Below are 16,888 nucleotides of genomic sequence, written 5' to 3'. Positions count from 1 at the left end.
ATATTACTGTGTTCCAACTTGGAAAATAATGTGAAAAAAGTGTCTTAGAAGATTTGAAGGGATGTGAAAACGACGTCTTTAAAAGACACTTACTTTTTAAAAGTTTTTTTTTGGATGTCTTTTGCAGACGTCGTTTGGACATCTTTTTTCAATTAAAACAACTTTTGGCTTTCTTGATAATTCACAGTTAACTTTCAAATGTAAGATATTAATAAGAGTATAAATATTTCTGATTTTTATTCAACTCCACATACATCACAACCAACTAAATAATGGAAGTAGATATTCTCTATTTAATAATTGGATTTCTTGTCCTAATCATTTTAACAGCTGTGCCAGTATATATCTTTCATGAAAAAATAAAAGAAAGGCTTACTGGAAAAAAAGAAGGTACTCAGAGCTAAATGGAAACATAAAAGCAAAATATTTAAATTATAAAAAAATAAATATAAAAAAAATTTTTTTTTGCGAATTGTTTTGCAGTTCTGGATGCACTATAAAAAAAGGTTCTAAGTTAGAGCTGATTTCGGTATTAAAAATTAAAATAAAACCAAATTACGATTTAGTACCAAAATTGATACTAAACCATCCCTGGAAACCAAATTTCAATTACTTTATTCCTGTGTTTTAAAAAAAATTCAGGAAAGAAAGTTTCAAAAGATACCTCAATGGTGTAACTCCCCCTTTTAAATATAGATATTAATTCCAAAGTATAAATTCAAAATTTAGTCTCTCTTCACAAAATAAAATTTCTTTATATTTTTGTTTAGAACAAAATTTGTTGAAGAAAAAGTAAATTAGAATTTGATATAAAATCTTGGATAATGTGAAATTTATTCAACATTCTCATAGACTTTCCTATCAATATATTGATTATTTTCAAACTTCAGTATCCGTTTTACTCGCAGAGATAATATAAAAATACATATAATTTTTTATTTGTAATTATCCAAATGTGGTATAAATTAGTAAAATTAGATATTTCTCAAGTATCAAATTTGTACATTAAAAAAAAAATCTTATGATTAATCTTTAAAAATATATATTTTGCTCTCTTCTATTTCCTGATTATGATAAGATTATTTTATATGTGAGAACCCTGTAGAATGATATTCTTTTAGAGAATAAAAAAGAATCTGTAAGATGGCACTAGAATTCACTTTTCGTCGATAAAGCAGAAAAATGAGAAACTTTTATTCGAGATTTTAAAGATACTTCAAACAAACAAAAATTCTAAAATTACACTTAAATATTTGTTTATTGAAATCTTTTTTCATTTTCGTGCATTTGATTCTAATTTTTTTCCTTACTTATATAAATAATTTCATTTACTTAGAAATAAATAAATTTGAACTGATCCTTTGTTAAAATTAGTTAAATCTTTAATTTTACTTTAAGTTTGTAATTTTTGAGTTTATTTTTAATAAATTTTTCAGAAATAGAACCACTGTCTAGAATCTTAGTCTCGATATCGGTAAGAATTGTAAATTCAGCATATATTAAAAATCGTTAATTTTGCTACTAAAACGAAGAATTCTTTTTAATTTTATTAAAAGGTTTATATTAGATGTATACAAATTGTACATAGAACTCGTGAATATGATATTTAATTGCTTTACGTGTTTTCATTTTATGGAAAATTAAAGGGGGGGGGATGAAGGAGCAAATTTATCTCTGAATGCGTCATTTTATTAAAAAAAAGGATACTAAATAAAAAGAGGATTTAATTTTAATTTAATTTTTTTCCCTTAATAATTCATACTTACTGCGTAATTTTCAATGGCTTTATTGTTGATTGCATTATTCTATATCTCGTTAGCGATTTAAATATAATCCACTTAATGGCTTTAACGAAAAAAAGGATATAAATTTTTTTTATTTAAACACCATTACAACCGGAAAGGTTTAAAATATTTAATTGCATGGTACGTAGGAATTTTTAGTGTAATTAGCAAATTGTTCCCAAGTGATGTTTTATTTTAAAAGTATTTTAATAAATTTTATCTGAATATTATAATGAATCACTCGAATTTTATTTAATATACATTACATTGTTCAAGATCGAAATTATATTAATAATAATTAAAGAGAGTATTAAAGATTATCAGGAGTATTATCTTTCCATTTATATAATTTTTTTTTATTGTTACAATTAAATAGCTTCTAATAATCAAAGAAGAATATATGATTCGATTTTCCAAAGACATATAGTTTTTACTTCGGCGCCTAATTGAACTCCCGAGGAGGCTAATCCTTAGAAATTAATGTCAGAGGAAAGGTATCATTAATTAATTATGCGTACTTTTTTTTCCTTCTATTCTTTTTGACTTTTTCCTTCTATTTCCTCTACAACTTCTGTTTCCGTTTATGTTTTACTTTCTTTTTTCTCTCCTCTCTCTCTTTTTTTTGACTTATTTTACTTGTTCTGTAGTCGTAATGCTTGCTGACTCTTGAAGGCATTCATAATTGCAAATCAATACTCACTTTACTATTTGATCCGGTCTCATCATCACATTTCGCATGCAAAGCGATTCATCTAGAAAAAAAATTTGAGATGCTTGAGAAAATAAGCATCTTTTCATGTTTTCAACGCTGCTTCAAAAGCTCTCTCTCTCTCTCTCACTTCTCCTTTGAAAGAATGATAAATTTTTGCAAAAAAATAATCCTAATGGTATTGATCGCAAATAAAGTGAGGAAAAGCATTTTGGACTTTCTCTAATAATTGATGGTTTTATTAAGCAAAGAAAAAAATAGAATTAACGAAGTGGAAAGTACGATTCAGTGAATTAAAAGTTTTATTCTTGTATTGTTTGGAAAAAAATTTTCTTTTCAAACGTATTTTAAAAGACATTTATTTATTGTTTTATTGATTTATTTATTTTGATAGTTTTTATTTATTTAAATTGGTTATTTTAATATTTGACAGTATGGGGTTATGAACTATTTTTATTTATTCCATTAATCTCTTTAATTTTCTGAAAACTACGCAATCTCTTCTCCTAAATGCGTAATTTATAATAATTTTGATTTTTAAGATTTAATTCAGTAAAGTTCATTTTGATTGTGTTCCGATTATAAAATATTAACTTCTAATTGTATTTAATTACTAGGATTCAAAATTATGTCAAGTAATTATTATTTTGCGATTATTTTGTTTCCTTTTAATATTTTGCATTGCTTTATGTTTTATAATTGATGTATGATTTGATTTTGAATTTAAATGAGTTTCGCGCCATTTTCTAGCAGACAGAAATGCGCTCGCGCTCCGGAGTTTAGGGTTTGGTTATAGTCTAATTCAGACGCGACTGGCTTCTCGAAACACGAGGCAAGAAACAATTGTGGTGAGTCGATATAACTATTTTCTATTATATTTGGTTAATTTAAAACACAAATTCCATTAGATTTACGCTCAAGTTTTTCTTTTATATATAAGCTGAGGGTTTAATTTATCAGAATGTCTCCATTATCGAAATATTAATTAATTATTAGTTGAAATTTTAAATTAACGATATATTGCGATATTCGTATGTATTTATGGTCTATAATTATTTTTAGGCCATAGGTATTATAGAATATCGAATTATTGTGGAGTGTGTCACTAGACTGACCATCCACGAGGAGCAAATGACTATCACAACATGCGACCCAACTGGAAACTGTGGAAGTTATTCCAGTAGTAGCATTCAAGTTAAGATAAGATGAATCTCAAGCAGTCATAACTGGAGACCCTTGTTATAGATTCTACCGGAACCGCCAGTCATAACTGCTTGAAACTCAAGTTGCGTAGACTTTAATGCTACTACTGAAGTCAGTCATTTTCTAATCAGGTAACAACTTATCCATTGTAATTAAAATTTGCTCAACGTCAAGAGATACATGCTCACTCATAAGCGATATCACTTCTTCTGACAGATGGTCGTCAAATTTAACACACGGATTTAATACATAACAAAACTTTGTTGCAATAACTAAAACAGAAGTCTTTCTCTATTTTAGACAAATAAGACTTTCTATTCGTTCTACAAATATTATTATAGTTTTACATATTATTACATGAGATCATAAGACACATTAATTTTTTTTATGTTACAAATAGAGAAAAAAGGATCGTGTCTTATACGAGAAAAGAAATTTTATATTTGCTCAAAGAGAACCTCAATTTATGGTAATTAGCTTACTTGTCCTGAGGATTTTCAAACCCAAAACAAATAACAGGTTATGTAATCACAAACTGTCAATTATAATGTTATAAGCAATTATTAAAGTTATAACCACTTTACTTGTCCTGTGGATTTTCAAACCCAAAACAAATAACAAGTTATGTAATCACAAACTGTCAATTATAATGTTATAAGCAATTATTAAAGTTATAACCACTTTACTTGTCCTGTGGATTTTCAAACCCAAAACAAATAACAAGTTATGTAATCACAAACTGTCAATTAATGTTATAACTAATTATTAATGTTATAAAAACTTTACTTGTCCTGTGGATTTTCAAACCCAAAACAAATAACAAGTCATGTAATCACAAACTGTCAATTAATGTTATAACCGCAATTATTAATTATTAATTAATGTTATAACCAGTTTACTTGTCCTGTGGATTATCAAACCCAAAATAAATAACAAGTTATGTAATCACAAACTGTCAATTATAATGTTATAAGCAATTATTAAAGTTATAACCACTTTACTTGTCCTGTGGATTTTCAAACCCAAAACAAATAACAAGTTATGTAATCACAAACTGTCAATTAATGTTATAACAACTTTACTTGTCCTGTGGATTTTCAAACCCAAAACAAATAACAAGTTATGTAATCACAAACTGTCAATTAATGTTATAACTAATTATTAATGTTATAACAACTTTACTTGTCCTGTGGATTTTCAAACCCAAAACAAATAACAAGTTATGTAATCACAAACTGTCAATTAATGTTATAACTAATTATTAATGTTATAACAACTTTACTTGTCCTGTGGATTTTCAAACCCAAAACAAATAACAAGTTATGTAATCACAAACTGTCAATTAATGTTATAACCGCAATTATTAATTATTAATTAATGTTATAACCAGTTTACTTGTCCTGTGGATTTTCAAACCCAAAACAAATAACAAGTTATGTAATCACAAACTGTCAATTAATGTTATAACAACTTTACTTGTCCTGTGGATTTTCAAACCCAAAACAAATAACAAGTTATGTAATCACAAACTGTCAATTAATGTTATAACCAATTTAAATGAAATCAAATTCCTGAAATTAGTAAAATATCTCCCAAAAAACCCTAGATAGCAACTTTCATAAAAATTAAAGTATTTTTGAAAAATTTGTCCTTGATCCTCTGTACCTGAGAGACATGAGATCCTGCTTGCTAAAATCCTCCCCTCCAAAAAGTTATAAGTTATTAATCTAAATTAAAATTATTAACCCCTGACGAAACAATTGAAAATTACCTTTTTTAAAAATAAGTAACAAACTTAAATAAGGGATATTCAATAAAATTTTAATCCCACGTAAAAAGTACTCTTTTTATTCTAAAAGTCAAAGAAAAGAGAAAAGGGGATTAAATTTAAAACATTTCTATTTAATAAACACACTCTAATTAATAATTATTTCCTTCCATTTGCAACTTAATGAAGAGTGTGCGATCTTGTAAAATTATATTTTCAGCTTTGAAATTATCATTAATATGTGCATTATAACCTATATATATATATATGACCAGCTAATATTAATTTATGTAAATTTTATTTAAGAGCTGAGAGCTGAGAAAAGCTTAAGATTTATATAAATTACTCTTATTACTTCTTGTTGAAAATTTGCATTCTCAATCTCGTGAGAAGTCTTTTCCAGTATACAAAATATGTATGTATAAGGGAAGTGAGAATAGAAAATAGCTCTCGTTACCATCTTTACTTTGCTCTGAAGGAAAAATTTATTCTATCACAAGCTTGACGATCGGTTTTTTTTTATCTTGACTATAAAGCTAATGAAGATTCTATGATCATTATCAAATTTTAACCCTCCATTGCAATACGATAATTATTTGATTTTTCCAAGCTGAAAAGTCTCAGCAAAAAGATGAATCGTCTCATTTTAAAAATATACTCAAGTGTTCTAATTTTTAATCTAGTTATCTAACACAATCGTTTTATGATTTAGTTAATGATGATTTTGAACTAATTAGTTTTGTTTATTCTAAAATATGAATCAATTTTTTTTTACGCTGGATAAAATCTAAATAGTTAAATAAAACCAAATTTAAAAATGTTTAGTAATAATATGAATTGTTATAATTTGATATTGCTTGTCTATATGTAAAAAATTACAACATGTTTTCCGATATAAACCATCAGTAGCCTAAAGGAATAATATTGTTCGATTTTCGTCGAACTTTCAGAAAAAAAATTTTGCTCTCGTCATGTACAAAATTTCCGCAAAATATGCTACAACATTATCAGGATGCAATGGCTATTGTGAGAAAATTTGGGAAACAATACCCATTTATTACTATGACATACAATCTAAATTGACGTCATATATAGGAAAATTTATTACTTTATCAAACTGCTTTTGACATATTCAATGTATCGTCGTCGTAATACGAGAACTTATTCACAATGGTAATAAATAATAAATAAGAACAAACATTTGACAAGTTTGGCTGTATATTAAATGTATATTATTTAGTTTTATAAAACATAATTTGTTAATTATTTTCTTTCTTGTAGTTTCTGAAGAGGACACGAGCCATAATGTTGATCAACTTCTTCATTCAGACGGCGCTAGTAGTCCAACGGTCACGGTGAAAACTGTAACAATTTTATTCTGACAAGTGTCAGACAGCAGTAGAAAGTGTTTCCAGATGAAATTCGCAGCTATTTCTTTAAGAATTTATTTGTAAATGCTGTGATTTACAAATTTTATTCAAACTAAAAATATTTTGAAAACTTAAAATTCAAATTTTTCAGTATATTAATATAAACGTTTGCAAACTAAATTTTTAACGCATTAAAGTGTAATGAAAATGCAAATATTTTTAGAGGTATATAAGGGTTTTATTCCATCTATACACTGTTCTTTTTTATATATATTTAACCACAAACAAATAACATTATTTAAAATTATTATACAACTTATCAATAAAATATTTACTCCCTTACAATTTTCTTTTTTAAAATTAAAATACGTCTTTTCTTCTCTCTAAATATTTGTAATTCTCCTTTTAATTGATTAAAGAAAAGAAACACGTTTAAAAATTAAAAACTTATTAAAATCAGTCTTCTTTATATTTTGACAGTAAAATATACGCATTAAATTCTAAATTAAAAAATAAAATTTTACTATCAGGTATCGTTTTAGTTTGATTAAAATTAAAATCAATATAGACTTTCTTTTAAAGTAAAAATTAAATATTTTCTCCATTGGTCGCTTTTTTACGTTAAAACTTGTACTTTCTTGAAAATTATTCTTAAGAGACAAAAATGTATGAAAAATTTTTCTTTTTTTGATAAAAATTGATAGATTATCGTTAAATGTATTATAATAAATATTCGGTCGTTTTTTAAACATTTATACACATATATAGTTTTCTCTAAAGCATAAATTACTTGTGTATTTTATAATATATATATACAATAAATTTACACGTTGTAGATAATATAACAGTCGTTAGCCCATTTTTGTTAATATTTAAAATTTCTTAAATATATTTATATACGTTCAGTCACAGTCATATATTATATATTTATAATTAACTTTATCTAATAACATCAATTAACTTTATCGTCTATCTTCAAATCGAAATATACTCCAGATAAATTTCTAAATATTTTTTAGTAAAAAAAAATTAATTAAATTTAACCCTATAACTGGAACTTTAACCATGATTCATTTTTAGTTATCTGATAGTTGATTCCGGCTAGTATTACTTTAATTTTGATTGGTGTGGTGTTAAACGTCATTTGGGGTACCTAACAATCCCAGTTTTCGTTGGAGGTTAAAAAAGCATATTTCCCTTCTAGGGTTAAAATCAAATTACCACTTTTATTGTCCTATTCGTGAAACAAAAAAAGATGCATGCAAAAACACATGTTTGATGTCTCGATTTCTCGGTGTTAAGGCTAGAAAAGAATTTCTAGAATTTAGAGAATTGCATTCAAGTTCTTAATAGTGAGGGAATTTTCTCTGAGAGTGATCATCGTACTGTGTAGTGTGCACTAGAGTGTGTGCACACGTACATACTTAAGCGCATACCTGTAACAAACCCAAGTACAGTTCCTACGGAAATCGGAATTTCAAGATCGTATCCGCTCATACGTTAACTATTTTATGATCCTCGAAATCATGAAATCTACATTTTGACAGACATATTCTCTATCTTGGCATATATTTTCTTTTTTTTATCTTCAATGGGGTCATTTAAAAAAAAACTCTTTAAAAAATATAAGAGAAAATGAATAGTTTGATAAATTTGAATAGGTACTTTCAGTTATTTAAAAAAAACACACATTTTTAAATTGAAAAATTCTTCCCTCAGAGTAATTTATTTAATGAAACACATTTTTTGCAAAATAGAATATGTAAAAAGTTTCAATACTATCCGGAACAGTGTTTAACTTTTAAATAACAAAATTTACAATTGCAGATGAATGTTTTTAAAATTAAAAAAAATTGTTATTTTTATATAAATTGGAAAATGTGAACAATAGGAAAACTATTTTTTGTTTCTACCTCAATAAAAAAGAAAAGTTTCATGTTCAATTATAGAGAATTTTTAAACTTGGAAGAATGGACTTTAAAAGAAAGTACGTTTTCAAATAAAAGGAGGAATCACATAAATTTAAAACTAGTGACTAATTGTAAAAGTTTTTGACTTTATGCGGAAGTAATTTTATCTCAGGACTTTAACACTCAACGTCTTTGCAGAAAGCCGACAAAAACTTTGCAATTGGTGTAAAATTTCATTTGACAAATTGGAAAAATATAATTTTAAAAATTTTTAAATTATATATGTATACAATTTTTAAATTGGAAAAATATATTTGAAATGTAGTTGAAATTGAGTAAATTATTGTGGGAAGGGGGAATTTTTTTTATTACCGCTGGAATTAATCGATTATTTTATCCGGTGATAAGATATTGAAATTTTAGGTGAACAAATTGGATATGAAAGGAGAATTTACGTAAAGGTAATGCGGCAGAGGAAATCGATAAGTTACACGTGATTGAAGATATTAGAGCATCACCACATCGGTAAATTTATTAACACCTCATCGTGCACTAGCTCTTTAATGCTACTGTAATATTATTATCGGGTTGGTCTTTATACTTGACGCCTAATATTTATATAATCTATATTTTTATTTTCATAATGATGAATATTCTCGCAATTAATAAAAAAAAAATGTTTTGGACTGGGTATGTATATTAAAATACAAAAATTGATATTTATTTTTTTATAATATGTTACAGATGGAGAAAAAAGGATCGTGCCTTGTACGAGAAAAGAGATTTTATATTTCCTCAAAGAGAACCACAATGTATGGTAATTAGTTTACTTGTTCTGAGGATTTTAAAACCCAAAACAAATAACAGGTTATGTAATCACAAACTGTCAATTAATGCTATAACCAATTATTAATGTTATAACAACTTTACTTGTCCTGTGGATTTTTAAACCCCAAACAAATAACAAGTTATGTAATCACAAACTGTCAATTAATGTTATAACCAATTATTAATGTTATAACAACTTTACTTGTCCTTTGAATTTTTAAACCCCAAACAAATAACAAGTTATGTAATCACAAACTGTCAATTAATGTTATAACCAATTATTAATTATCAATTAATGTTATAACCAGTTTACTTTTCCTGTGGATTTTCAAACCCAAGATAAATAACAAGTTATGTAATCACAAACTGTCAATTAATGTTATAACAACTTTACTTGTCCTGTGGGTTTTTTAAACCCCAAACAAATAACAAGTTATGTAATCACAAACTGTCAATTAATGTTATAACCAATTCGAATGAAATCAAATTCCTGAAATTAGTAAAATAACGCCCAACAAACCTTCGATACCAAGTTTCATAAAAATGCATCTATTTTCGAAAAATTTGTCCGCCATATTCGATCCGCCATTTTCAATTTTGAAAATTTGACTTCAGATTCGTCACCAGACGAATTAAATTTAATTTCTACAAAGCAGTGAACTAAATTTTAATAAAGAATTATGCTATTCAAATAGTAATTTTTTTTCTCATATGAAAAAACTTTATCCAATTTTTTCAAATAAACGTTTAATTCTTTTCGGGGGAAATTATATTTAAATGACTTTTAAAATAGAGAATATCATGAAAAACTTTCTCAGTTCAGTAGGAAATTTCCAATTTTGAAATATGTCTGGAGTAAAATTGAACGATTCGAAGTAGACATTCTGAATAATTTATCATTCATTACTTTGCGCATTAAGCTAATTGAAGTCTGATTTATCCATTCGGTCATAAATTTATATTTGAGCAGCGCCACTCTTTAAAATGATAAAATCAAAATTTTATCTAAATATAAACATTAGACAATTTTAATCGTATAATATTTCGACACTTATTGGACATAATTAAATGTTCAATACAAGTAAAAGAAAAAAGTTTAGAAAAAAATTTATTTAATTAAATATTTTATTTGAAAGTTAAATTTACTATTCGAATATAATAAAAACTATCTCTTTTTGTAATAATCCGCAAATTTTTGTAATAATAGAAAATTCGTTTTTTATTTCTAGTTTAAAAATGGAAAATGAGCGTGTGGTGGTCGTTTAAAAGTACTTTTAAGGATATGATTTAAAATTCTGAATGTGCTGCATTGGTTATTCTCCACAAACTAGACGATTTATGCCAACAACGCTTAAAACGAAAAAAATGGTTAACAAAAAATGGAGAAAAAGTTAAAGTGAAAAATGTTTGTAACTACAAAATTGTCTCTTTTGGTTTTACGTGAAGGTAATGTTGAGAATTTATATATGTGAGACGTAAAAGTATGTATATATATACAAATAATGTAAGTCACTAAAGAGAGTGCAACAAGTGTCGAAGAAGGAAAAACACATTCAGACCCTGTTCATTCTTTTTTAGAAAAAAAAATTTTGTTCCTTAACATTCGTGCAATCTAAAATAGATGTAGATTATTTAGGCATTTTTACATTTTGTTGAAAAATTACAATTCACACAATATACATTCTCATGAATGTTTTATTGAAAGATTCGAAAATTTAGATTCTGGCATTTTTTTGTTGTAATTGTATTTGATTGAGGTTAATAATTGTAATATTCAAGAAATATATTTCTAAATTTTTTATAAAAAAAATAGTATTTGAAAATAGGCCTTTACCATTAAATTATTATACAAATGTAAACGGCCCAATAAATAATTATTTAGATCTTTTCTTTCACACACTTTACGTTACGCTTTTGAAAACAGTTAAAATTGTTTCCATTATTTTATAGATGTAGAATTATAACATCTACTTTTTTATAATTCTAGTATTTATAATCTTTATCGTTTTATTTCTGTCTACAGTTATAAACTATATGGAGAGTAGACAAGAATTTACCTGCAAAATCTATTTTTGTTTGTATACAATTTAAGGATTATTTTGTTTGTTTTGTAGTAGAGAATTTGCACTGGAAAAATATTCGCGAACATAAAATTCTTTCTACCTTTTAGTTTTGTACATAAAGAAATGTTTGTTTTTCAAAACTGAATTAAACGATTTCGTCAAGTTTTCATCTTAGTTTAGGAAGATCTGTACAAAGGAATATATTTTTAGTTACTGACAATCGGAAGGAAATTCAAATTCTTTAAAATCTTTCTATAGCTTCTTAGACACGAATCTCAACTCTTTGGTTTATGTACTACACTGGAAAAAGTTTTAAACCCTCAAATTGTGGAAATTAAAAAACACCAGACCTCTCGTCGAAACGAGATAAATAACAAGTTATGTAATCACAAACTGTCAATTAACGTTAAACTCCTTCGAATGAAATTAAATTCTTTAAAATGGAAAATAACGCCCTAAAACTCCTAGACTTACCAAATTCGTGGATAAGCTAAGCCCATACGTCCGGCATACTTTTTTCGACGACTTCTTTAGTGTATTTGTGTTGCCAATAGAGTTGTAAGTTCGTGATGATAGAAATTGTAGAATTGATTAAAAAAATGATGAATTACATGCCATGACATTAGCCAAATTATCATAACATGTAATACCTCAGATGTTGAATTGAGATCCTAACCCTAACAGTCTACTCAACATTGTGTAACAATGACCCTTAAGATATTAAAAATTAGGCCATTAGAAACTAAAACCTAATTGTAGGTTTTTTCATTATGCATCTAAAATATTATATTCCATCTAATTTCACTTTCTCGAAATTGTACCCTTTTAGTGTCCGTTGCAAGATTAATTACTTGATATGATCACAAATAATCTCACAAATCATTTTAACATACAACTCTTATAATCTCTCTATCTTATTAATAAATTATCTATATAATAAAATGTTCATTCAACCACATTGATCTTGAAATCCTAAACTTTTCTTTGATGATTAATGACACAAGATACATCAGTGCTATTTTTAAGCACAAAAAATAGAACTTTAGACCTGCGTCAGCAAAGTGTGTTGTGCACCATTTTTCAGAAGATTCTTATCCACTATCTCCTGTTCATCCTGCTCTCGAGATCCACTATTAATTGTGATATTTGTCCTCGAAGTCATGGTAACATTTGTTGTTGATGTTTTACTAATTAACAAACCTCGTTCATCCTCTTTATCATCGATATCATCCTTTGATTGTGCAGATACAACCATACGATCAGCTTGTAGTCTTTCATTATTGCCTTTATTCTTCCTCGGGAAGACACTGTTTTCAAAATGTAAATTTGCATTCACCTCCTTACTGGCGGTGCAAGTGCAGGCCTTCGCGAAACTCTTTCGAAAATTATCACTAAGAAAGGCATAGAGAATTGGATTCATAGCACTGTTACAATAGGAGAATACTCCGGCCATGAGGAAAATTGTAATTGTCAATTCTGATTGACATTCGTTGGGTTCAGTGTAAATTAGTGACATTTGCGTTACCCAATATGGTGCCCAACAAAATATGTATGCTGCTATTACAGTTAGTACCATGATGGTGACTTTTCTATTCGAACGTCGTCTATCATTGGATCTATTTTGTGGTCCTACTGTTTGTAATTTCCTTAGGACGAGAATGTAAAAGACCAAGACTAAAGTCAATGGAATTGCATAGCCAAGAAGAAAAGTGTAAATGGTGAATGTTGTCTGACCGCCGTGTTCGTTAGGCCAGTAAATATTGCAGCTAAGTGAACCATTTTCACTAGGCAATGCATTTGCGTAAAGAAACACTGGTATCATGAATAGTGCACTCATTATCCAAGCACCAAGTGACACAATTCTTGAGATGAACGGAGTTCGAAATTGGGGCGATGATATTGGATGACATACGGCAATATATCTGTCAGCACTCATGATGAAAATAAAAATACTGCTGGTAAATTGATTGATACTAGTTGATGTCATGTAAATTTTACACATTACTGTTCCAAATGTCCAAGCACCCACTGACATTGTTGTTAATAGAAAGGGAATTCCAATTAGGAAACACTCATCCGCTACGGCTAAATTCAAAATATAAATGTTGGTGACGGTTTGCATTTTTGAAAAGCGAGCAACAACATAAATGACCATTGTGTTGCCCACAAGTCCAGCAATACAAACACCTGAATAGATGACTTGAGCTATTAGTGAAGTTAACGAAAAGTTCGTTTGGCAGTTGTTGATTGTGGAGTTTGTGGTATTGAAACCCTCGCTTAATGTCACGTTCATCATGATAATTGGATTATTCTTCGTATTGTTTTTTTTTCTTTTACTTCTAGGAATTCTCAATTCTTAAACCTTCGAGTTTTTAATGAGTTCATGTAATTATCAAGTGGCAATAATCGTTGCTGCGGTAATGATCGCGACGACGATGGCGCCATTTCATCGCTTCTCGATAAACAAACTTCTCTAGTTTCTACCGTTTAATACTCCAATCTGGAAAATAGAAAATTTATATTTACTTAAAAGGAAGAAAATAAAAGCAATTATTTTAATCTTATTCTTAAAGTTAATGCAGTACTTAAAAATGTTACTATAACCATTATCGCAGAAATAATACAGAAGCTTTTAAAACCAATGATATAATTTCTGATGAGGAAAATTAATAAGAAATTTTGACCCAAGAGCTGGAATAATAATGTTATTATTTTTTATTTGTATTCCACCTATCGAATTCATTATCATTTTATATGATAGCAATTCAGGTGGAAATATTAAAACGTACGTTATTAAATTACACTTGAAAAAAATTTCCTACGATATTACTTTTAATTAGACGTAATCCATATTTGAGTGTAGGTGTTATTTTTTTCTTTTATCAGAACCTTTTTTCCTCAACATTTACCTTATTAGATTCCCAACTCACGAGGGTCCGACTGGGCGTTATGAAAAGTTGGAAACATTGCTTTATCGATCTGAAGGAAAATTGAGAAGGGTGTTGAATATAAACCAAAGGATCTGTGAAACAAGTAGTTTCCAACTGAAATTGAGACGAAATCGTAAATGAATATATTGTATTCTCGACGTACAGTCTGCTATGTGAAATTCATTATTCCATATTATCACTGTATCGAGTTGGAGGATTTTTTCATAAGCAATTTTTATTTCATTCCAGGAATTATTATGGGATTGTGAAATTATTATTAATTGTAAAGGAAGCAATAAAATGAATTTTAAATTCCATCGGTCCCGCTCAAGTCATGTTTTTCAGCAAATTCATAGGATGTGTCTTCACGCATTGTCGCGGTGTATACTGATGCCAAAAGAAGAACAAGTCAGTATTTATATCGAAAGCACGGACGTTGTAGAAAGACCGGGCTTCCCCCACCAAGATTCATGGTACCCGCTCCGTACGGGTTACAAATTACAATATGTCAAAAAATAATTACCACTAAAAGGACAAGTTATTTTAAAAACTAAATAAATAATTACAAAGCGGTATGGAAATTTTCATCCAGTTCCGGAAGGCTTATGGCATTTCGCCCAAGGGACTGTCCCCATTTGAAAGTACATACATCCACATGCCAGAATGAAGAGTCAGGAGAAAATTTAAAAATCGTGTTACTACATGGGAAACGGGCTTATGAAATGACGCGTGTGGCCTCAGGAAAAGATACGATGCTGTAATATTTTCAAGGGAATTGAGAAATATTCGTATTTGAATAAAAAGGGTCCTCTTCCAAATCAAGAATTTTTGAAATGAAATATTTCAATATAAACCCGCTGAACCATAATCGAAATATAAGCCGTGTGGGTGTTGACGTCTTAAACAAATTACAGTAGACCTTTCTTGAGGATTATTATAAGTTTTGATATAGTTAATTAAAAAGTAAGATAAAAATATTCAACTTTATTATTATCTAGTCAAAAAACTTTCTTTAGAATATAAATTCTATTTTGCAAAAAAAAGTTAATGAAGTTCAATAAAATTTACTAATTATTTCGTACATACTTTATTGATTTCATTACTTTGAAAAGTTAAGGTGCATCTCTGCTTTCAGAAGATTTAGCGATGAAAGGTAATTTGTTAACAAATTCACTAAGAAAAATAGACCCTTTGTACTTAAATTTGTATTTACTTTCAAAGAAATTTTCAAATACTTACACCTTCTTAAAGCTTCAAAAGCATTAAAGTATCATGTATTCATAACTGTTCGTAGTTTATTAAGTTCATCATTTTTCATCATATTTTTAATTACTACTGAGAAAATAAAGTTAAATTATTTTAGTAAGTAGATCACCCAAATAGGATATACAATATTTTCTCGAATATTTCAAAAATATAGATGGCAACCGTGATTCTTGAAAGATTTTTTGTAGGCAACCTTATATCATAAAATTGTACTTTTAATTAACTATATTCTTGAACATATTATTTTAGGCAACCTATTCGAATGTTGGCGTTTATGAACAGTGCAGCAAACAAATGAAGAGAGTTAGTTGCAATGCTAATAGTGAGTAGTCGATTGGCGACATGGTATAACTGTGTAAAATGGTTTCATTATTATTGTTAAAAGAAAGCTCTCAAATGGATGCTTTGCAAGAATTTTGGAATTGCGAATATGGATGACAGCAAGGTAAGCGCTATTTTGCGACAAACATAATATTTAATTTTCATTTAGTTTAGATGTATATCTATTTAAAAAACCAAAAGTAAATTTGAAATTTTTCGCTCATAAAATATGAATAGCTCTATAAAAATATTCTGAAGGTATGACAGAGTTTTTTTTATGTAACGTTCATTTTTTTAAGGCTTCGCGAGTTAAATTTTCTAAGAACCCTCACGTAGTGCAGAGGATTTTTGTAATTCATGAAAATTATTAATTTAAATGCGAATACACGGATCGAGTCCGTTAAGTGGAAGTGAGCGTCCTTCAACTGCAAAGTGAGCTTCACTGCGAAGTGGCGGAAAATGGACCCTAAGGGATGAGTTTAAAATGTTTATAAGATACCACTTTACATCTCGAGCAACGAGTTAATGGCTTCTGTAGCATAATGTTTATAAAATTTGTTAAGCATAATAACAATAATAACAATAAATTATTAGCACCCTAAACTTTAGTTAAAAAATTATATAGTGGTGGTAGTCACAATTTTATTCAGTATTTAAAATTTTTTATTTTTACACACTTTATTTTACAATGGACATGAACAAAAAGCATACATTTAATGTATAATTATTTAAAAAT

General features: G+C 27.8%; 1 protein-coding gene across 1 annotated transcript; it reads right to left on the bottom strand.

Moving 5' to 3' along the window:
* Positions 1 to 10,233: 10,233 nt before the first annotated feature.
* On the bottom strand, positions 10,234 to 14,126 carry LOC122506469 (somatostatin receptor type 2-like). Its single transcript, XM_043618673.1, has one exon. The coding sequence runs from the start codon at positions 13,929 to 13,931 to the stop codon at positions 12,678 to 12,680; it is 1,254 nt and encodes a 417-aa protein (XP_043474608.1). The 5' UTR covers positions 13,932 to 14,126; the 3' UTR covers positions 10,234 to 12,677.
* Positions 14,127 to 16,888: the final 2,762 nt, after the last annotated feature.

The sequence above is a fragment of the Leptopilina heterotoma genome, unplaced genomic scaffold (assembly GCF_015476425.1).
Source record: "Leptopilina heterotoma isolate Lh14 unplaced genomic scaffold, ASM1547642v1 Lhet_42, whole genome shotgun sequence".
Taxonomy (NCBI): Eukaryota; Metazoa; Arthropoda; class Insecta; order Hymenoptera; family Figitidae; genus Leptopilina; species Leptopilina heterotoma.
This window is presented reverse-complemented; position numbering and strand designations above follow the sequence as displayed.